The sequence below is a fragment of the Pristiophorus japonicus genome, chromosome 3, assembly GCF_044704955.1.
Source record: "Pristiophorus japonicus isolate sPriJap1 chromosome 3, sPriJap1.hap1, whole genome shotgun sequence".
In the NCBI taxonomy this organism is placed as follows: Eukaryota; Metazoa; Chordata; class Chondrichthyes; family Pristiophoridae; genus Pristiophorus; species Pristiophorus japonicus.
The window spans coordinates 145,252,934-145,277,353 of record NC_091979.1 but is presented as its reverse complement, the minus strand read 5'-3'; the positions used below and the strand labels follow the sequence as shown (position 1 = coordinate 145,277,353).

Here is a 24,420-nt window from a genome sequence, read left to right as displayed (position 1 = left end):
TTTTTGACAAAGAATGGTATTTCTGGATGGAATAATCTGTTTAGTTTGAAATATTTCCAGTTTAAGTGCTCTTTCACATAGTTTTAAATTACATATTCCTCTGTGGCCCTTCAATTGTTGTAATATACTGCAGTGCGGTGCATTCATTCTGACTTTCCAGGTAATTACAGTGAATGCTACTCAGCTATTTCTTCTTCTTGTCAGAATATTCTGTGCTCACTTATTTAGGGGATATGGGTTGCCATGATGTATATTCCTGCAAAGGATTGTTGGTAAATTTTGCAACTGATAATGAGTAGTTCTACCGGAGCCTGTCTTGTCTGAGATTAGATCATTATTTAAATAAAAATGATGTGAGGGAGGGAAGGGTTTAAAGTATGCAGTTGCGTTGTGCAGAAAGAAAATGTCAAAGCAATCACCTATGTATGACACTGCTCTGACCAGAGAATGAGATATGACTATGAAACATTTACAATAGTAAAATTGACAGAAGCAATAATGAGAATTACTTCTTAAGCTTAGCTCCTTGTCTGAGTCAAACATCAGAGCTGGTTAGGAATTAACAGCCTTAATTCCTTGTTGGCTACAATGTCAAGTGACTTAAACATTTTTTAGATGTCCATTAACAGTTTTTAATATGCATAATAAAATAAAATAAAATCACAATGTCCTAGCAGTATTTTGCATGATTTTTATTTCTGAATTCTGTGACCTGCAGGAAATGAAGGCTCTGGAGAAACCAATCTGAAGAAAACCTCATCATGTGATATCTGCCAATTTGGAGCAGAATGCGATGAAGATGCAGAAGATGTTTGGTAAATGCTCCAGTGTTAATTGACAACACATATTAATATTCATTACTAGCCACTTAAACTGTAAATGTAACTCCTTCACTGGCACACTGCATTAAATTGGAAGCTCTTATTATAGAGCTTTTACCTGTTTTGGGACTTAGATTTAAATCCAGCCCAGTCCAATGGGATGAAAATCCCCCCTGTATAACAACTCTGAGCCCTAAAAGAAATTGGGCATAATCCTTTTGGGAGTCTCGTCTCAGTTCCCAGTCAGAGTCTTAACCTGCATCCTAGTGTGTTTAACCTTAATTCTAAAAATGGTTGTTGTAGGAGGTGGGAATGTTGTATTGATGCAGTAGGGATGCTCTTCTAAAATTATGGGATGGCCTAAAGAAGGTTTTACCCTGCATCTGATCTGTTCTATACCTGGCCAAGGAGTATTTGATGCTGAAATCAAATGTAAAGTGGTGTTTCATTCCCAAGCACCAGCATCCCTTGCCTTAATCAGCACAACATTGACCAAGAATTAAAAGCTCAATATCCTAGCATGTTCTCATAGCAAGCTCCAACTATTGCGAGGTGGTGTTTAAACTGGAAGTTGAATAGTGAGTTCATGCTAAACTTTTTGAAAATTTGCATTATGCTGACTGATGTGTGCTTCCTACTGCTAGTTTGACATAACATTATATTTTAGTCACTGCACAACGCTATAGCAGAAATACTATGTAAGGTTTTAAAATCCTCAAAGCATTCAGGTCAAACTGAACTGTAGCAGTATGTTTTGAACTTAATGGGTTTAAATTAACAGTGTTTAAAAATCCATTTGGAACAAAATCAATGAAATGTTAGTAAATTATCACATCATTCCTTTGTTAAGACAGCAGATAAAGGAATTTCATGAGTGTATTTGGATGCTAAATAACAGAGTAAAACTTTGCCCTGATTCTAAAAATCACAGATTTAGCACCTGTCTTGAGTGTTGACACCCAGCATTTTCATTCAAAGTTTATGCTCAAAGCACTGGAAGCAAGTAATGTGAACAGCCTGGACAACCAAAAAGATAGGCATCCATAAGCAACCTAGTGCGCCCTGCCTTGATCCAACTGCTATAACTATAACTGATCAATCTAATGCATCACTCACATCATTACCTGTTCTGCACAATTGCAAAAATGATCAAGACCAGAGTATTTTAACAAAAGTTTTTAGATTCACACTAGGTACAAAAAGCAAACTGTGGATATTGTTTAACTGTTGTAAAGCACAGTATCAATGGGGGTAATTTTAACTCCCCTGGGCGGGTGGGGGGCTTCAATTTTTTTTAAAGGATAATCTGCCTCCAACCCATCCGTTTCTAGTTTTAATGGGGGTGGAAGACTAACCTGATCTCAATAATTATTTTAAGGAGGCTGCATGCCTTTGAAAACCTGGCAGCTGAATTGAGATGTGAATGGCTGGATGGAACAGGTTAAGGACCTGTACTGCACTGCCTGGGAGCCAGAAGGAGCCGGAGCCCTGGCTGAACAAGCAAATCTGTGAACCCCTCGCAATTTGACCAAACCCCTCTCCCCTCCCCCCCCCCCCCACCCCAACCCAACCGCGTGATGTAACCAGTACCCCCACCCCACGTGATCTGACTGACCGCCCCATCCCCGCACCCACTGCCGCGGTCTGACTCAGCGACTCTCTCCTGCACGCGCTCTGCCATTAAATTCGGATAAATCTGTACTTCTGGGTTTCCCGGCCGTTAAACCACCCTTGCAACCTTCTCGCTTGCCTGTTATTACCGGGGCCAATGTCCCTAAATTTGTTGCCATTTACAATGTCTCTAGTATTTGTATAAAAAGTTTGAATGCCGATCCCAGCATAGGAAGACTTTAGAAAGTGAAGAAATACCCTGATCATTATGAAGGTGAGACCAACTCTATTCTATTGCATCACTTGTCCCCTAAGACATTCATATAAATATTTTCCAAACTATTTGTAGACTTCATCAAAATATGTTTACAGTGTTAACTTTGTTTTTTCTGCATTTATAGTTAAGATTACAAATTTGAAAAACATATCACTGCACACTGTTTTTCCCAGACTGAATCACATCTCCCTGACTTGAATAATAAATGCCACTGCCAGATCGCTCTTTACTCCAGTCTTCCTGTATTAGTGGTGATAATGCATTTGAATAATCATTTGATATTGAAAATATAAAATATCCATGTACATCAACCTATTATCATAAGTGTGTATGTACATATGCATACATACACTCATAATTTATGAAAACATATCCAAACAGATTGTTTAGTTATCTACATTTTCTATCTAGCCTTATGTTCTAATACAGCCTCATCTCTCTTGTAGCAGAGTTGTGCACTGCAGTAAACTGGCTGATACCTTGATAGCTCATTTAAGTGCAGTGCATTTCTAATTTGCTAAATGCACATTTACCAAAAGAATGTCATGTATTGTTTAATGGTATTTTAAAAGTAGGAAGATACAAATATTTTTAAAACCCCTGTACAGGGTCAGCAAGCAATATACTCCATTTACAAAATTATATTTTTCTGCTATAGCATAAATTTACTAACCATAAATAAATGGAGATATGATAGCGTGACTGTGATTTAAAAAAAATGTTATATGTGATAGAATAAGGAAAAAAATATCCTGTTAGCTAGCTTGTCTGTACTTGCGAAAGTTTAGATGCAGTCTTGAAAATTATAAACTCTGTGGGTTAAAAAATTCGAGGGTTTAGTGCCGGTCATTACTGTTCAATTCGGGGGGTTGGGGGGATGGGGGGTGATGGTGGCCGTAGCTGGCAGCGACTGCTATTTTCAGCTGGGTGGCAGCACTGCCGTAAGTATTGAAATGGGTTGGACTGTGACATCAATCAGCATGCAACCTTGACACCCGCTCATCCATTTTGGATATCACTGCTTGTATTGCCACCCTCGCTAAAGCATGTCCGTCCGTGCAGCCGCTAAAAGCGCTTCAGCAGCGTTAATGGCCATGAGGGGTTTGGCAGGACCTGGCAGATTGTAGACGAAGATGGAGGCTGACAAGTGGAAAACCCTTCAGATGGATGCCGGAACTTCAAACGCCTCCTTTGCCAAGGTTCTTCTCTTTATACTTTCAATTTTTTGCCCATCAGTGGATGATGGGGGGGGGGTTGCATTTTCCGGGAGGCCTACAGTGTTTGTAGGTCAATAAATCAATGGGCAAAACCTTGTGGAACAAGCTTTTAGTTCAGAACAGAACACATGCACAAAACTGCAAATCCCTCGGCTGATTCCCTGCCAATAAAAAAACCTAATTCCTAAAGAGCTCAAATTGCCTAGAACTCCATTGCAACATTTGAAGATCATCCCAGTTAAGATCTTTTAGCGTCACCAGAAAGTCACCCCCTAGCAAATCTGGACTCAACTGCTTAAGATTTTATGGAATTATAATGAATTTATTCAAAATTCCATAACCAATTATTTATCAAATAATTATTTTATGTCGAGTATGCAAGACCAACTAAAAGCTGGCATGATTACTGTACATTTAAACACTTTCAATAGTAACTATTGGGGAAAGATTAGTGTTACAAAGAACGCAGGTGCATTCATTTCATGAACTATCAAAAAATCAACAAACATCGGGTGATGGGTAATATTTTTTGTAGCAAGTACGGTAACTGTTCCGTACATGGCCTACAGGTTTACTCCTTTCTTCCCCGTTCCCCTTCACTGCAAGCGGGAGACAGACATGACCTTCGGCCTCCTACTGAGCTCAGCGCTGGAAAGAGTGCTTTTGACCACAAAATCTATGCGCCGCTGATATTAATTAGTAGGCAGCACCAAAGTACCGGCGCTACATGTGCTCTCTCGGCAGGCGGCCATTGGCCTTGGCTGGCGCTGTTACTGGCAGGTTTCCTAGCATTCTGGAATTTTTAGTCATCTCTGTTGTAACACAGTATTGCACTCTAGCAATTGTACAATCTGAAGTCTTGTGTAGCCTGAGCCTGTTCTTCACCTGCAGCCTTGGCAGATTTGCCACTCCTTGTGCTTCTAGGTTTCCAGTTGTGGCCTACTTGGCTTTGAGATATTGGTTGGGTAGTGATCCTGTGCAGTTTCCTCTCTTACTGTCAAGAAAAAGAAGACAACAAAATAGTATCATGATATCGCTACTAGGTTCCAAAAGCAGCAAGTGAACAGATTCTATAAACACAAGACTATTTTAATACAACTACTGCCCATTTATTTAAAACTCTTCTTTTTGTGAGGTGAAGTGTCTGGCCTTCACTTGGACACTGCCCACAGTGGCATCATTGAAATCAGAAGCTCACTGTGTAAGGAAATCACAGATTCAGACCTACATCTCATGACTGCATGATACAGCATATTGCAGCATCCCTGAGGGTGATGCTCATGTAAAATATTGGTCAGGATTGTGGTGCTCCACTAACTATAAGGGGCAATTTAACTCTCCCCGATCAGCAGGAATGGAGCGGGGTTAGGGGGTGGAGCTGGGGAGCAGCTCAGGGAGTTAAGGATTATGGGGATCGGGCAGGGAAATGGAGTTGAGACCAAGATCAGATCAGCCATGATCTTATTGAATGGCGGAGCAGCCTTGAGGCACAAAATAGCCTATTCCTGCTTTTATTTCTTATGTTCTTATGTATATGCTAATTAGAGTGGCTCCAGTTCCCGCTGATCTGCTATTTAACATGGCTGGTTTTAGCGATGGATGAGGCTCCCATTGGACTCTGGCGGCGGCCTCATTAATAGATGCAATCTGGGTTCTGTAACATACATAGAACTCTGATTGGAATTTTAACTGGCTCCTGACCGTGGTGCCTGCGGGTCCCCCAAGGAAAGTCCAAGTCTCTGTCTCCTTGGGCACTGCCCTCTCCACACCACCCCTCCTCCATGCCCCAGCCTCAAGACTCTGCAAACATTCTCAATCCCAGACTTACCTAGCTGCCACCACTCTTCCTTCATAAACTGCTGACTGACAGGATTCAATTGAGGCTCACCAGTTTAAAATCTGCCAGATCTCCAACTTTCACTCTGTCCCAGGATTGTAGTCCACCTCCTCCTGGAGTTAAAATCGGCCTTGTAATAATTACACTGTGTAGATACTAACATCATAGCTAGATTCTGAGTACCACTGCTGCATTGTAAAGATCGGCCATCCAAATAATAGTTTTCTTCAAACATGAAAGTTTGCCATGATGTCATATCATAATATTTTCAACAGAAAATAGCTGCTAATTGCCACATATTACAATTGTGTATATTTACTGCTGAGTACTCTGTATCCAAGAGATTACTTTAAGGGATATTTTCCTGATTCCGAGTTCCCAGTGTGGGGCCACACTGACAGGGAATGCAGGACAGAGTCAGGGCTACGATATTGTGATGCCAATTCTTCGACCCGCCCTCACTGTGAACGCAGCTCCCTCTGGGAGGTCGGGATAATGGAATTATCTCAATAGACTTAAATAAAGCTCATTCTTCTTGTTTAGGTGTGTGTGCAACATTGACTGTTCCCGCATCAGTTTCAACCCTGTGTGTGCTTCTGATGGTAAATCCTATGATAACCCTTGTCAGGTTAAAGAGGCATCCTGCCAGAATCAGGAATTCATTGAAGTAACGCATTTGGGAAGATGTCCAGGTAACATGAACAGTTTTCCTGCTCCATTTGACATTTGAAATGTGTAATTTTAGTCATGATTTTATTTCTGCAGAACACTATAAATATTCTGTCAAAGTTCACATTTTTAATGGCTGATGAGGGTAAATTCACTGATCCTGCACTAAAGTGCTTGAAGGGAACATGGGTTAGAGAATTGGGGCTACAGTGTTATAGTTTTACCTCTGACCCACACTCTCTTAAAGTGCAGGATCATTAAATTTATATGATAATTGTTTGACTCTCTTCCATACAACACCATGATTTTATTCTACTGAATTTGATGTTCAATCCTTGTGATGATACTCCATAATAATAGTTTGTTATATATCTGTAGCTATATTTGTGTCTGTTTAGCAATCAAAAAGTATAATGAACTTTACTGAATGACTATAAACCGAAATGAATCAATTAGGAACCACCTACATCAGATGTAGTCAACTCCACATGCAGTTCATGAGTAGGTGAAGTGCAACTTTATATTTTTGTGCCAGCCCAGCAAAGAAGCAAATAGGAAGCGGCAGAGTCATCACAGCCACAAGCACAAAATTTTAGCACACTACCAAATTCGCCAGCAGAAACCAAGGCAGCCAGGCTGAAAGCTGCTGCTGATTTACCATGAGATAAATTGCGCCACTGGGGTTTTCAATTAAACGGTGGAGCATGATGGGCCCTTAAATGCTGAGGATGGCACACAAAGCATATACATCAATGGAGCTGAAGAAGAATGAAAGACCTGGCATAACTGAACTTCTCCTTGACAAGCTCAGGCAGAAACCCTCCCTGTACCTGCTCTTGTTCTGCTGCACTGACGAACAATGACTTCAGAGAATAACATTTCAGGGTGCTGATCAGTTTTTAAACCAGCCGAATGTCATTGTAGTTTAGGACGTTAACTAACCTCTATATTGCGCCAAACTTCAACTAAATCAAATGTACTGAATAGAAAATGACAGACATAGATTGAGAGAGATAAGGAGGTAGGAAATAGGAGAATAGGATGAGAAGGAAGGGGGAGGAAAAAGTGAGTGGAAAGCAAGAAGAGAAACAATGAGAAAGAAACAAAGAGAGAAGACATGAATTGGAGGTAGTGAAAGAAAGCAGGCAAGAAGCAATGAGAGAAAGCAGGAAAGAGGAAATGGGGAATTAGATTGGGAAAGAGGGAATGTGATAGAAATAGAGGGCAGACAAACTGAATGAGAGAGAGGGGGATTGGGAAAGAGATGGAATGAGAGAGAAAAGGTAAAATAACCAGAAGAAATCCAGATATCAAATAAATAATTGGAAGCAAAGCATATTTTAGCTGCCACATTGATGGATTAGGTTTCAAAATTACTTGTATGGTATATTTCAGTTGCAGTGAGAATATCAGCGAGCATAGTGACATGCACTATAGGATTGATTCTACACTCCCACTAGGGACTGGTGTTGACAGGGCGTGAATTGTGGGAAATTGTAGATGCACAGCTTTTATTTTTCTATCCATTCATTTTAATGGATGAAAAACAATGGGCTAATACACACAAATGTCCCACTGTGCGCTCCCTGCAAGTGCTACTCCTCAGTGGCAGCATGGAAGTGTACGGTCTCCCTTCTATTTAAAATTTGTAGCTCCTTGACTACACAGTTTATTTTTTCACCTCTTGAAAAGTTGACCATCCATTCTATTCTACTTCAGCTGCTAAAATCATACAAAGCCTAGTAATACAGCCCCGACATTTTCTGTAATACAGTTAACTCTTCCCATCGAGTGATTGCTAACATGAGGAGTATGTTCAATGACCAGAACCAAATCTTGGGATTCTGATATCATCTTACTAAAAGCCATGAATTGTGCTAAGAAGGAGGATATAAGTGCATTACAAAACTTATTGCAATATAGAGGCCAGTTAATGTCCTAAACCACAACGACATTCAGCTGGTTTAAAAACTGATCCGCACTCTGAAATGTTACATGGAGGCTCTGAGTATGTTGCAGTCATTGCAGATGTCTTTGTGTTTTACCATTTCTGAGATAACCCAGTTGAGCTTTATTGTTCTTTTTCAATAATGTTTTTTTTCTTACTCTCTAGGTTTGCTATGCATGTTCGCATATTGTGACAGGAAGTTTATGTTAATATTATTTTGGCAGTAGGGCTTGGTGTTTGTTTACTTTTTTTTAACCAGAAAATAAAGTGTGTGGTTTTCTCACCTGACAGGAAGAGAGTTCTTTACTGAGAGATAATGCAGTCTGTTTGCTGGGCACAAAACGCCTGAATAGGTTACGGTCTTACAACACATCATCCGTGCAGCATGCTAATATATACAGAGTATACCATGTCTGAAAATTTAAATCAAATTTTGTATAAGTTTCTGGGGTCACTTGCTGTTGCAGTGGCATTACATGATATGAATAACAATGGTAAACCTTTTATAATATAGGACAAGCAAAGTAGGGTTTTCATCACAGTGCCGGGTTTGCTTTCTATTAGCATCATACAATAAGAATAGTTTTACTTAAGAATAATGCACTCGACTCAGGATTTAGTTGAACCTGTGTGTATTTTGCAGGTTTATAACACACTCTAGATAGAAGCCAATCTGGAACAGGTAACCTCCCACCCTGTATGTCTATGTGTAATATATACATACACTACCCTCCATTATATTAGAATTTATCAATGGCTGTTTTGAGTTAAAGAGCACAAAGGAACAGAAAAATATATAAGCAGTAATGTTATTTTTTATTGGCAAGCCATTGGCTATAACACTGCCACTGCTGTTGAGGAGACCCAAGTGCAGCTAGTTTTGGCTGGAAACTTTCTCTGGTTTTGTCTGCAAGGATGCTTTTCCATTTCTGTAGCATTCAAGTGTATCCCTATCAGCTAAACTAAGGAGCATATTGCCACTATCCATAGAGATATTAGCAGAGTGTGATGTCCTCCCCCATCCAATGAGGACAGCAGGGATTTGAGGGACTAACTCGAGCAAAAGATAAGGAATAAAAATCAATCACTACTGAATTTCGGGCATTTGTCCCAAAGTTACTGATGCTAACAATGTTTAGATATTTTGTTTGATATTTTGACAGAAATGTAAAGTTAATATATGATATACGGCAGTGATATATTTTATTAAATTAAAGGATTATTGTAATATTTATAGGTTCCTCACAATAACAAACCCATATACACCCTGTAAAATTTTTTTGTCTGACTCCCAAAGAGAGGTTTAGTCAAAATATATACAGTATAACTTAAAAATCAATTAATCCTTCTTGACCCTTCTTTACTTCTTTACTTCTTTCAATGCAAATATGATTATAACAAGCAGCAATATTCAGTGTCACATATCTATATTGTATTCTAAGAAATAAACGGGATAAGTTTTTTTTTAGAAATGCTAGTAAGAGTATCTGCAAGAGTAAAGAAAAATCTGCAAGAATAAAGAAAAAAAGAAAATGTGAGACTTGTATTTATATAGCGCCTTTCATGACCAATGAGTCATTGAAGTACTTGTTGTAGTGTATTCACTGTTGTAGTGTAGGAAACGCGGCAGCCAATTTGTGCACAGCAAGCTCCCACAAAAGCAATATGATAATGACCAGATAATCTTTTTTTTTTGTGATATTGATTGAGGAACAAATATTGGCCAGGACACCGGGGATAACTCCCCTTTTTTTCTTCAAAATAGTACAATGGGATATTTTACATCCACCTGAGAGCAGACGGGGCTTTGGTTTAACAGCTCATCCGAAAGACGGCATCTCCAACCGTACTGCATTGGACTGTCACCCTAGATTTTTGTGCTCAAGTGTTTGGAGTGGGACTTGAATACACAACCTTCTGACTCAGAGGCGAGAATCTTTGTGAGGTTATTTAGAGTTGAGTGCAAAGCCATCCATGAAAGGAGCTGGCTGCTTGGCGATCAATCATTAACTATGTCCATAAACTCTCATGCTCATCCTGATCAACAAAGGATAATGTGGAACTAACCTGCAAGAAGAAAATAACGATTTTTTTAAAAAGCTACCTTTTTATGGAACACATCAAGGGGCTGAAATTCAGATGCACCAGAAAGCTTTAGAGTGGTACTTACCGCTGGGAGCTCCGATGTGGTCGGAAGAGCCATTTTCAGCACTTTCAAAGTCCCACAGGAAATGACTCGTAATGGGGGCAGGCCATAGACTTAAAGCCAGGCTGACTGGCTGAAAATCGGTTGGACAGGAATTCCGCCACTATCAATCAGTGGTGGAGTAGGGGTGACGTCATAGCGTGTGTGCGTCACCACGCTCTCTCCCCTCCATTAAAGGGGAGAGATTCTGGTATTTTAAATCTTTGGTCACTGGTCCACCAGGAAGGGTTTCAGCCAGGCCAGCAGCCTAACCCCCAAAAGGGGGTGCCAGGCTGCCCGTTGGTGGCCCGGCTGAACCCAGGGGCAGAATTTTGCTGGCTGATTGGGAAGTTGGCTGGCAAAAATTTTTACACTGTGGCCGCTGCGCTGCTGGACTCATTCTGCAGAGGGTGCATTGACAGAAAAACCTGTCTGGGGCACTGTGCGGCAGGGATTCGACAGATGGAGCTGAATATCGGAAGGTAAGTATTTTTGTTTAATAAAATTGGTGGTGGAACCCCTGATGACTCGCTTTCGGCGGTCATCAGAATCGGGCAGGATTGGTCTAGGCCAAAAAATCCCTGACCTGAATTTAGGTCGGGTCAGCCAATTGGCCTCAAAGCGGCGGCCATTCAATTTTTAAGAATGGTCACCGCAAACAGGTATTAACAGGTCTCTTTGAGACCCTGAATTTCGGCCCCCAAACCTCTAAACATGCACAATATCCTTTATTTGTAGTTAATGGCCCATCTTTAGCAGGTTAAAATGTTCTGGAAAATTGCCTTCCGTAAACAAACAACTCTAATCTTACTAATTTGCACATGACCCAGAGGGCAGCACATTGCATGCCAGGATAATTAATTTAGGAATGAGGCCTAAAATGAAATGCCTTTGTGTAAATGTTTAATTAACACATTGAGTTAAATAAAATGGTGGTCATTCCCTGTTGATTTTATCTTGGAAAATGTATAGCTTACTTTCTAACTGTTTACTTTTAGAACTAATGGAAAAAGTCACAGGTCAGAAATGTGTAAAGTTACCATGCAGGTAGATTTCCTCATCAGGGGCAATTGCACTGTTGCTAAGTCAAATTTCCAACTTTCTTTGAACAGAGAATGTGACCACCGGTACAAAAACTGAAGATGGGCTTTTTGCAAGAACTGATTACACAGGTACGCTTTTCAATATCTAGCCCTTTTGAGGTATATAGTTACTTTTTTCAGCAGCAAATGTAAAAAAAAATGTTTTCAGTTTGAGGTTTTTTTCTAATATTAGCAACTAAGTAACATCTGTGTTCTGTACATTTCCGCAATGCTTGGTTTCAAGCTTGAAAAATATTACAGAATGTCACTTATTGTGATCTTTTCATGACTCAGCATTTCTCAGTTATTCAAGAATAGTTTTTGTTGCATTATGGCCTGCAAACAAGACAGAAGATTTTTTTGCAGATTAAAATGTTCTTTATGCAAAGTTGCTGATCTTGGTCAGTGTCTTGGTGAGGACATTACAATTGGTCATCATGTGCTAGAAATTAAGAAATATCAACAGGGTTCCTGCTTCTAATAGCGATACAGTGACTCCTGCTGGAAAGGGTGAGGGCAAGACCGGGTTCAGATGTGATGCCCTCCACAGTTGAATAAGTCTGCCAACGCTCACTAACTAGGTTCACACATTAAGAATAGCCACTTGGGTGAGGCAGCGGAGGATAGCAGACATTCGTAGAGATAACCCATTGCATGATTCAGCACCTTCAAGAGAGCAGTGGAGAAAGTTGGGGGTGGCGGAGGAGCAGAGAATACACACCAATAGAACTGTTAGTTAGAGAGTCAGTATTACAGTATTACTCCCCCAGCGGCGGCGGGCCTTCACTCCCCCAGCGGCGGCGGGCCTTCACTCCCCCAGCGGCGGCGGGCCTTCACTCCTCCAGCGGCGGTGGGCCTTCACTCCTCCAGCGGCGATCGGGCCTTCACTCCCCCAGTGGCGATCGGGCCTTCACTCCCCCAGTGGCGGTGGGCCTTCACTCCCCCAGCGGCGGTGGGCCTTCACTCCCCCAGCGGCGGTGGGCCTTCACTCCCCCAGCGGCGGTGGGCCTTCACTCCCCCAGCGGCGGTGGGCCTTCACTCCCCCAGCGGCGGTGGGCCTTCACTCCCCCAGCGGCGGTGGGCCTTCACTCCCCCAGCGGCGGTGGGCCTTCACTCCTCCAGCGGCGGTGGGCCTTCACTCCCCCAGCGGCGGTGGGCCTTCACTCCCCCAGCGGCGGTGGGCCTTCACTCCCCCAGCGGCGGTGGGCCTTCACTCCCCCAGCGGCAGTGGGCCTTCACTCCCCCAGTGGCAGTGGGCCTTCACTTCCCCAGCGGCGGTGGGCCTTCACTCCCCCAGCGGCGGTGGGCCTTCACTCCTCCAGTGGCGATCGGGCCTTCACTCCTCCAGCGGCGGCGGGCCTTCACTCCCCCAGCGGCGGCGGGCCTTCACTCCTCCAGTGGCGATCGGGCCTTCACTCCTCCAGCGGCGGTGGGCCTTCACTCCTCCAGTGGCGATCGGGCCTTCACTCCCCCAGCGGCGGCGGGCCTTCACTCCCCCAGCGGCGGTGGGCCTTCACTCCCCCAGCGGCGGTGGGCCTTCACTCCCCCAGCGGCGGTGGGCCTTCACTCCCCCAGCGGTGGCGGGCCTTCACTCCCCCAGCGGCGGTGGGCCTTCACTCCTCCAGTGGCGATCGGGCCTTCACTCCCCCAGCGGCGGTGGGCCTTCACTCCTCCAGTGGCGGCGGGCCTTCACTCCCCCAGCGGCGGTGGGCCTTCACTCCTCCAGTGGCGATCGGGCCTCTCCTCGACGATGGCTGGACCTCTCCTTCCCCCACAGGTGACCTCCTCCTTCAGTGATGACAGGAGCTCTTCTTCTCCTCCTTCACCACATGGTGAGCATCATGGCTGTGACCCCCCCCCCCGACCCACCACTCTGAACCTCAGTGGGCCACTGACCCTCCCAATGCCTGCTTCCAGCCAAGCCTCGGACCACCTACCTTCAAGGGCGCTACTCAGCGCTGAGCCTGCGACCAACATCTCGTCGTAGGCAATTAGGCCCACATAACAGTGCCTGGACTCCAGTTGTCTTGGACCCCCTTGCCACTGGATCAAGACCTTGCTCAACTAAGCCTGTGTGGTAGCCGGTGTGCAATGGCCACCCCACGTTAAAAGAACTCATGCACAGGCATTTTCCACTCCTCTAACATGAAGTTCGGGACCTGGACAATCAGGACCATCATGGACAACCCCAACAGCGACAGGCCGCAACGCCACACCGCCATAGTTGCCTGGGAACTTAGACACTTTGATATTGACATCGCTGCCCTAAGCGAGACCCGGCGGGCAGAGGAAGGCCAGCTCAAGGAACAAGGTGGAGGTTACAGCTTTTTCTGGAAAGGGAAACCAGAGGAAGAACGCCGCCTCCACAGAGTCGGCTTCGCCATCAAAAACGAGCTGGTTGACCGCCTCAAAGACTACCCCTGCAGGGTTAACGAACACCTCATGACTCTTCGACTCACCCTATCCTGGAATCAATGCACCACAGTCATCAGTGCATACGCACCAACACTCGATGCAACAGATGAGACCAAAGAGGGTTTCTACTCCAACCTCTCAAAATCCGTGTCCCGTGCCCCCATGGACGACACACTGATCCTCCTCGGTGACTTCAACACTAGGGTCGGCAAGGACGCAGCCCTCTGGTGAGGCGTGATTGGCAGAGAGGGGGTAGGGAAAGCCAACTCCAGTGGTACCCTACTCCTGACAAAATATCTAGAACATGAACTCCTCAACACCAACACCTTGTTCCACCAGAGTGACAAATACAAGGCATCGTGGCAACACCCTCGCTCCAAACACTGGCACCTGCTCGACTATGTCATCATCCGAGCCAGGGATCGCAAGGATCTGCGCATCACCCGTGCCATGACAGGAGCCGACGACTGCTGCATGGACCACCGCTTAATCCGATACGTCATTGACATCAACATAGCTCCAAAGCGGAGGGGGCAGCAAAAGCAGTGCCGCAAAAAAGTCAATGCCCCCGGGGCACCTAAAGACCCAGCTAAGAGAGCCCGATACAGTCAGCAACTCACAACTAACCTGGCATGCCTTGATGACCCCGAAACGCAGAATGCCCACAGCGCTTGGTCTGCCCTCCAGGCCTCCATAACCAACGCCTGCATTGAGATGCTCGGCCACTCGATCAGGAAACACCAGGATTGGTTTGATGAGAATGATCAGGAGATCCAAGAGCTAATAGATCACAAACGCAGAGCATTTCTGAGCCTTAGCTTGGATGATGTGGAATCGGTATGGGTGGAGCTATGGAATACCAAGGGGCAGAAAACGCTAGTGGGAGTTGTACACAGACCACCAAACAGTAGTAAGGTTGGGGACAGCATCAAACAAGAAATTAGTGATGCATGCAATAAAGGTACAGCAGTTATCATGGGTGACTTTAATCTACATATTGATTGGGCTAACCAAATTGGTAGCAATGCGGTGGAGGAGGATTTCCTGGAGTGTATTAGGGATAGTTTTCCAGACCAATATGTCAAGGAACCAACTAGAGAGCTGGCCATCCTAGACTGGGTGATGTGTAATGAGAAACGACGAATTAGCAATCTTGTTGTGCGAGACCCCTTGGGGAAGAGTGACCATAACATGGTAGAACTCTTTATTAAGATGGAGAGTGACACAGTTAGTGAGTGACTCAGAAACTAGGGTCCTGAACTTAAGGAAAGGTAACTTCGATGGTTTGAAGCATGAATTGTCTAGGAGAGACTGGCAAATAATTTAAAGAGTTGACGGTGGATAGGCAAAGGCAAACATTTAAAGATCACATGGATGAACTTCAGCAATTGCACATCCCTGTCTGGAGTAAAAGTAAAACTGGGAAGGTGGCTCAACTGTGCGAACAAGGGAAATTAAGGATAGTGTTAAATCCAAGGAAGAGACATATAAATTGGCCAGAAAAAGCAGCAAACCTGAGGACTGGGAGAAATTTAGAATTCAGCAGAGGAGGACAAAGGGTTTAATTAAAAGGGGGAAAATAGAGTACGAGAAGAAGCTTGCCGGGAACATAAAAATTGACTGCAAAAGCTTTTATAGATATGTGAAGAGAAAAAGATTAGTGAAGACAAACTTAGGTCTTTTGCAATCGAATTCAGGTGAACTTATAATGGGGACAAAGAAATGGCAGACCAATTGAACAAATACTTTGGTTCTGTCTTCACGAAAGAAGACACAAATAACCTTCTGGAAGTAATAGGGGACCGAGGGTCTAGTGAGGAGGAGGAACTGAAGGATATCCTTATTAGGTGGGAAATTGTGTTAGGGAAATTGATGGGATTTAAGGCCGATAAATCCCCGGAGCCTGATAGTCTGCATCCTAGAGTACTTAAGGAAGTGGCCCTAGAAATAGTGGATGCATTCGTGATCATTTTCCAACAGTATCGACTCTGGATCAGTTCCTATGGACTGGAGGGTAGCTAATGTAACACCATTTTTTTAAAAAGGGAGGGAAAGAAAAAGCGTGTAATTATAGACCGGTTAACCTGACATCAGTAGTGGAGAAAATGTTGGAATCAATTATTAAGGATGAAATAGCAGCGCATTTGGAAAGCAGTGACAGGATCGGTCCAAGTCAGCATGGATTTATGAAGGGGAAATCATGCTTGACAGATCTTCTGGAATTTTTTGAGGATGTAACTAGTAGAGTGGACAAGGGGGAACCAGTGGATGTGGTGTATTTGGACTTTCAAAAAGCTTTTGAAAAGGTCCCACACAAGAGATTAGTGTGCAAAATCAAAGCACATGGTATTGGAGGTAATATACTGACGTGGATAGAGAACTGGTTGGCAGACAGGAAGCAGAGAGTCAGGATAAACGGATCCTTTTCAGAATGGCAGGCAGTGACTAGTGGAGTGCTGCAGAGCTCAGTGCTGTGACCCCAGCTCTTTACAATATATATTAACGATTTAGATGAAGGAATTGAGTGTAATATCTCCAAGTTTGCATTTGACACTAAACTGGCTGGCGATGTGCGCTGTGAGGGGACACTAAGAGGCTGCAGGGTGACTTGGACAGGTTAGATGAGTGGGCAAATGCATGGCAGATGCAGTATAATGTGGATAAATGTGAGGTTATCCACTTTGGGGGCAAAAACACGAAGACAGAATATTATCTGAATGGCGGCAGATTAGGAAAAGGGGAGGTGCAACGAGACCTGGATGTCATGGTTCATCAGTCATTGAAAGTTGACATACAAGTACAGCAGGCGGTAAAGGAGAACAATGGTATGTTGGCCTTCATAGCTAGCGGATTTGAGTATAGGAAAAGGGAGTTCTTACTGCAGTTGTACAGGGCCTTGGTGAGGCCTCACCTGGAATATTGTGTTCAGTTTTGGTCTCCTAATCTGAGGAAGTACGTTCTTGCTATTGAGGGAGTGCAGCGAAGGTTCACCAGACTGATTCCCGGGATGGCTGGACTGACATATGAGGAGAGACTGGATCAACTGGGCCTTTACACATTGGAGTTTAGAAGGATGAGAGGGGATCTCATAGAAACATACAAGATTCTGACGGGACGGGACAGGTTAGATACAGGTAGAATGTACCCGATGTTGGGGAAGTCCAGAACCAGGGGACGCAGTCTTAGGATAAGGGGTAGGCCATTTAGGACTGAGATGAGGAGAAACTTCTTCACTCAGAGAGTTGTTAACATGTGGAATTCCCTGCCGCAGAGAGCTGTTGATGCCAGCTCATTGGATATATTCAAGAGGGAGTTAGATATGGCCCTTATGGCTAAGGGGATCAAGGGATATGGAAAGAAAGCAGGAAAGGGGTACTGAGGGAATGATCAGCCATGATCTTATTGAATGGTGGTGCAGGCTCGAAGGGCCGAATGGCCTACTCCTGCACCTATTTTCTATGTTTCTACGTTAAGCAACATCCCAACTCTCGAGTAGCAAAGCAGCATTACAGGCTGAGGTCCAACAAAAAATCTGGAATCTAAAGAACAGGTGGTGGACGGAGAAAGCACAGGAGATAAATCAGCTGACTGACAGCCATGATGTGCGAGGATTCTTCATCACAGTCAAGGTCACCTACGGTCCAAACACCCAAGGCTCCAGCCCACTGCTGGCCAAGAACGGGGAAACACTCATCAAAGACACCAAGGCAGTCAGCACCCGCTGGAAGGAGCACTTTGATGATCTCCTCAACTGAGACTCTGCCTTTGACTCGAGTGTTCTCGACTCCATCCCGCAGCATGCTACCCGCCACCACCTCAGTAAAACCCCAACACTGCACGAGGTAGAAAAAGCCATAAGACAGCTTAAGAACAACAAGACTTCGGGAGCGAGTGGAATCCCTGCTGAAGCACTGAAGTATGGCGGAGAGGCACCACTGGCGCGAATACATGACCTCATCTCTCTCATCTGGAGGGAGGAGAGCATGCCGGGAGATCTCAGAGATTCAGTGATTGTGACCATCTTTAAAAAAGGGGATAAGTCCGACTGCGGCAACTACAGAGGAATCTCCCTGTTATCAGCCAGTGGGAAATTTGTTGCTAGAGTCCTCCTCAACCGTCTTCTAGCTATGGCTGAGGAGCTCCTCCCGGAGTCACAGTGCGGATTTTGTCCCCTATGGGGCAAAACGGACATGATTTTTGCAGCGTGACAGCTGCAGGAAAAATGCAGGGAACAGCACCAGCCTTTATACATGGCCTCCTTCGACCTTATGAAGGGCTTTGACACTGTCAACAGCGAGGGTCTATGGAGCGTCCTCCTCTGTTTCGGATGCCCCTAAAAGTTCGTCACCATCCTGCCTGCTCTACGACGATATGCAGGCTGCGATCCTTACCAACGGATCCATTACAGACCCAATCCATGTCCGGACTAGGGTCAAACAGGGCTGCGTCATCGCCCCAATCCTCTTACATAGAAACATAGAAAATAGGTGCAGGAGTAGGCCATTTGGCCCTTCGAGCCTGCACCACCATTCAATATGATCATGGCTCATCATGCAACTTCAGTACCCCATTTCTGCTTTCTCTACATACTCCTTGATCCCTTTAGCCTTTAGGGCCAAATCTAACTCCATTTTGAATATATATAATGAACTGGCCTCAACAACTTTCTGTGGTAGAGAATTCCACAGGTTCACAATTCTCTTAGCGAAGAAGTTTCTCCTCATCTCAGTCTTAAATGACTTACCCCTTATCCTTAGACTGTGACCCCTGGTTCTGGACTTCCCCAACATCAGGAACATTCTTCCTGCATCTAACCTGTCCATTCCCGTCAGAATTTTATATGTTTCTATGAGATCCCCTCTCATTCTTCTAAATTCCAGTGAATATCAGCCCAGTCGATCCAGTTTATCTTCATATGTCAGTTCTGCCATCCCGGGAATCAGTCTGGTGAACCTTCGCTGCGCTCCCTTAATAGCAAGAATGTCCTTCCTCAGATTAGGAGACCAAAACTGCACACAATACTCAAGGTGTGGTCTCACCAAGGCCCTGTACAACGGCAGTAAGACCTTCCTGCTCCTATACTCAAATCAGCTCGCTATGAAGGCCAGCATGCCATTTGCTTTCTTTACTGCCTGCTGTACCTGCATGCCTACCTTCAACGACTGATGTACCATGACACCCAGGTCTCGTTGCACCTCCCCTTTTACTAATCTGTCACCATTCAGATAATCTGCCTTCCTGTTTTTGCCACCAAAGTGGATAACCTCACACTTATCCACATTATACTGCATCTGCCATGCATTTGCCCATTCACCTAACCTGCCCAAGTCCCCCTGCAGCCTCCTAGCATCCTCCTCGCAGCTCGCACTGCCAACCAGCTTAGTGTCATCTGCAAACTTGGAGATATTACATTCAATTCCTTTGTCTGAATCATTAATGTCTATTGTAAATAGCTGGTGTCCCAGCACCGAACCTTGCGCACGAGACTCCGAAAGCAATTGTTCTACTCGGAATTCCTTCATGGCAAATGAGCCAAAGGTGGGCAGAGGAAACATTACAGGGACACCTTGAAAGCTTCCCTGAAAAAGTGCAACATCCCCATTGACACCTGGGAGTCCCTGGCCAAAGACCGCCCTAAATGGAGGAAGTGCATCCGGGAGGGCACCGAGCACCTCGAGTCTCATCACCGAGTGCATGCAGAAATCAAGCGCAAGCAGCGGAAAGAGCATGCGGTAAACCAGTTCCACCCACCCTTTCCCTCAATGATTATCTGTCCCACCTGTGACAGGGACTGTGATTCTCATATTGAACTGTTCAGCCACCTAAGGACTAATTTTTAAGAGTGGAAGCAAGTCTTCCTCGATTCCGAGGGGCTGCATGTGATGATGATGACCTTCACTGCAATGTATTCTACTTGTGCTCGATCAATGTAATCTTGATATCATGCATTTTTAGGCGGGGTTCATGCAGAACCCAACCCTGTCTGACCCGTATAGACTTCTTTTTGAACTCCAGTCTTCCATTATCTTTTATTCATCTTCTTCGTACGGTAGTAGCAAATCAAATGTCTATATCTAAGTTGAATATCCAGGCCAAAGCTTCTGGTGTAACAGTGTGGATATCTTGTCGACTGCCTGCAAATTTCCTCTGAGGGCAGTGCTCAATGATGTGCTCCAGGGTCTGATTAGGAGCTCCACAGTCGCATGATGGGGATGCTTTAATCATCATCTATGGAGAAGGTGGCAGCATCTACCATGACCAGCTCTGAGGTGGTTGATGGTTGTCCACTGTTTGCAAGGAAGGTTTGATCCTTCAGGTTGTACTGTGGGGTCCTCTATAAGGAATCCACATTCGCAACGTAGGTGTGGTGGTGCGATGTTTGCAAGCACAGACAGCCAAGATGTTGATGTCGATAAAAGCGTACCGGTGATAATTCTCATTGTAGAATTTAGCTGGATATCAGTGGATTTGCCAGAGAGCAGTACTCCGCTGTAGAATACACCAGGGCGACTGCTGCCGTACGGAAGGTTTGAGCATCTGCTCCCCATGTGGATCCGGCGAGTTTCTAGATCAGGTTGACCCTACTCTTTAGTTTCTTCCCAAGGTTTTGGAGATGTTGTCTATATGACTGGGTGCAATCAAGCATGACTCCTAAATTGGCATGGTTTACCTCTGTGCTGCAAAAGGAGACTTTCAAAGCGGTTTTCTTAACGCGTATTGAAGTGGAATGTCAAGGTAATGACCTTTTGCAGGTTTGGACGAAGTCACCATTGGCGGAAGTAGGCCTCCATCCTCTAAATCACTGGTCAGGGTTTCTTCAGTGATGGTCAGATTCATGTTTTGATAGCCAAGGCAATGTCATCAGTGTATACCAACTTGCGGGACTCTGTTTCGGGTAGCTCACTGGTGTAAAAGTTGAATAACATTATCTTTTATTTATCTTTTATTTTACATTTTGTATTACAGAAAAAAATGCCAATAAATTAGAAAAACCTGCCCGGGGGCTATATATCCCATGTCCCAATCTCTTTGATGATCATTGTCTACATGGAAAATGTGAATACTTGATTAATAAACAGGAACCATCTTGCAGGTAATGTTTAGACCAGACAGTAACTATTCAAAGTGTTGTGATCCCCTTGTAAACATACCTTATTTAAATATTGTATCAATTCATTTTCTGTCCATTTATTCTGATTTTGCAGCTGCGAAGCAGGTTTTAAAGGACCACGCTGTGAACAAAAGGAGTTTAATGTTTTGTATGTAGTTCCTGGAGCTGGAAAACTTCAGTACGTCTTAATAGCATCCATCATTGGAGCTGTGCAGGTGGCCATCATTTTGATTGTAGTTCTTTGCATAACAAGGTAATCTTTAATCAAATAACTTCACCAAACAGTTGCTAATCAGTTTGATAGTCAGGCATTTCTGATTTCCACTGTATTTTCTTGTGCTGTCTAAGTGGATAATGTCAGTCTTTGAAATGAAGCACTATCTCATTTCAGGCACCTAGGATCTGCATCAAGCACTCTCATAGGTCCCGACTTGCAGGAGAGCAAGTGCTCTGCAATGTTGATATTAATCTGAGATAGGCTGGGCCTGGCATGCAGGCTCCTTAGAGGCATCATTGAGGACACTGGGAGCGCAAAAGTGGCAGCATTAGAAAAAGCAGAGCTCAAAGAGAGTTATCATATCCGCAGCAGTGTATGCACGCATTAAAATCAGTAGATTGAAGTAATGTTCCTCGCTTCCTCAGCATTGGAAATTTGAATTGCTAATTTGACTGCAAACATAGGTTACGGCTTGAAGTTCTGTGTGACCTGATTATTCTCAATTCAATGTCTAAGGTTCAGGACTTCATGCAGGTTTACTCTTATTAAAATACCAAAAATGTTGGAAAAGTGAGACCTCACTTAATGATGCTTAAATTCTGACTGAAATCTACGTTGAAGTAGTTAAAACTGGACTGTATTTGTATAGCAATGGGAACTGATTCTGATACACTACAAGAAGCATGTGGCAGGACCTGTCTTTCCTGTCTCCTCTCTCATTGAAAAAGGGCCACTGTTTACTTTGGCTGATGGCTTACCCATTGAAATAACATACATACAGGATAAGAATAATTACCCTGGATTTGTACTCCTGATCATCGCGGTGATTCCTGCTGGAAAGTATGTGTGTATGAACAGTGGTAAGAACAAGTTTGGTCTTGGTTGTGAGGATTAGCTTGCCTAGCACTCACTGTTGAGACTCATACAAGAAGGATCACTGCTAGGGCAAGGTGCCAGAGGACTGCTGCTGCTGTTGTGCACAGAACTGTATAATGGTGCCCTACTCTATGAGCCTTGTTTCTTTACCTCGGTTCCAATTATTCAAATTACTAATTTAGCTGCATTGGTGTGTCTCCTGCTGTGTTCATTTAAACTGCATCCATTGGGTCAAAGATTGAAAATATATAGCACTATACATCAGATTTTTTTTTCAATTTTATATACTCAAACTGCCTCCACAATACACAGTGGCTCTTAATTGTAAACGTGTTGCAAAAATGTATAAACTGCTTTGAAGTAAAACATAATTCTCCTACTCTATGAATTAGTAATATTTTTATTTTTATCTGCAGAAAATGTCCTAGGGGCAACAGAATTCAAAGACAGAAGCAAAACGCAACACATTACAGTTCCGACAACACAACAAGAGCATCAACAAGATTAATTTAACAAAAGCATGATTGTACAGCTGCAAAAATAATTACACAAAGCTCGGACTATTGATTATCATACAAAATGGAACAACACATGTTGCCTTGCATTTGTGGTATACTACACCAATGAATACATATACTACAGTTATATTTGATTATGTCTGGATATATTTCAAATAGTATATACTGTCTTGATGTGTTTTTCTGTAATAAAAATAAATGGTTAACGATTTATATCACAATATTGATTTAATTTGCACATGAAGTACTATAAAGCTGGACTAATGGAAAATAAATACTTCTGTGATGTTTCTGACTTTTTTAAAGATGAAATGTGCTTTGGATTTTTTTTAAAAGCAAGCGATTTGTAATGTTCAGTCAGATATTACCTATGTTAAGTAGAGAACATGAGGATTCAATGCTGTTAATTAAAAAATAATTTTGGGAAGCTGAGATGATGACCAGAGATTCTACCATAATTTTTTTTACTCACTTGTTATCCAGGCTAGTGAGCTTAAAAAAACCTCCATATATTTATTATAAGGGCAATGCTATTTATCTGAATTCAGTAGTATTGTATACATGATAGTGTAACACACCATAACAAAAAACTCAGTTAACAAAGCTCTCAGTTTAAACAGATAACCTACAATAAGTGTCATTAGTGAAGTATCCTATTTTATATTGTGTGTGCTTATGCACTTGCATAACTTAAGATGCACCTTTTACATGAACACAGGAACATACATTATGAGCAACTTTTGTCAATTGGTTATAGGTTACCTAGGCTGGTTAGTCAAAAATAATGGTTTAAGTGTGTTGCATTGACCAAAGTGGTAGTAACTAGAGGATCACACATGTACTTTTTGATAATGACAAAGGATAATTAGGGCATTGTTTTGCTCTGTTCCGATCCTCATTTGAAATATACATTTCCAGTGCTAACGTTTCATAATAAGATGACAAAAATAAAAATATTACTGCAGCAATAGGCCTTTCTGAATTGTTTTTTTAGTCTCTGTTTGCTGTCATTGTATTCCCGTAATCTGAGCAATCAAGTAGGCCTGAGAATTGGAAACATGAATCACATCCTCATAATTATACATCATCTACTTAACAAATACAGCCAATTTGACCTAGAGACAATGTGAGCAGAGCTTAACAGAGCAAGTACAACATGCTCTTATGTATGCTTAATAATCCTTGCATATAACGGATGTGGGCACAATTCTGGGACAATGTGAATCAGATCACCCTCTTTTCACTAGCAATGGGACTCAAAAAATATCTCCCATGTGAGTCATGTGTGAGGCAGGCAAGATAACTACATCATATATCACCTTCTGCTTTCTTACTTGAAAGTGCATATCTTTCCTTTGTATCTCATATACAGCAGCAAATTCAAAATATTTTGGGTGGCCCAAGTTGCCTATTAAATTATGGGCTGGAATTTTCTGTAGAAATAATAATAAGGCTAACAGCGCTCACCATTATTAAAGTGTAAATCGGACTGCAACTTCCAGTGACCGCACATGTGCAGTTAACACAGAAACCAGGAAATTGCTGGACAAGTTACCCTGCTCCTCTTGAAGCTTCATTATACCAGCATCTCACTGAGAGACTCAGCATTCAAATACATGAAGTTGCTGCACTTGTG

General features: G+C 43.3%; 1 protein-coding gene across 1 annotated transcript in view; it reads left to right on the top strand.

Annotated features, from left to right (window-relative positions):
• tmeff2a (transmembrane protein with EGF-like and two follistatin-like domains 2a) overlaps positions 1 to 23,745 on the top strand; it is a 100,914-nt gene extending 77,169 nt beyond the window's left edge. Inside the window, exons 5-10 of the mRNA XM_070875891.1 lie at positions 719 to 815; positions 6,307 to 6,455; positions 11,678 to 11,737; positions 21,029 to 21,155; positions 21,268 to 21,426; positions 22,683 to 23,745. Of these exons, the coding sequence (XP_070731992.1) occupies positions 719 to 815; positions 6,307 to 6,455; positions 11,678 to 11,737; positions 21,029 to 21,155; positions 21,268 to 21,426; positions 22,683 to 22,779 (689 nt within the window). The 3' untranslated portion in view covers positions 22,780 to 23,745. The remainder of the gene's footprint in view (positions 1 to 718; positions 816 to 6,306; positions 6,456 to 11,677; positions 11,738 to 21,028; positions 21,156 to 21,267; positions 21,427 to 22,682) is intronic.
• The last annotated feature ends 675 nt before the right edge of the window (positions 23,746 to 24,420 follow it).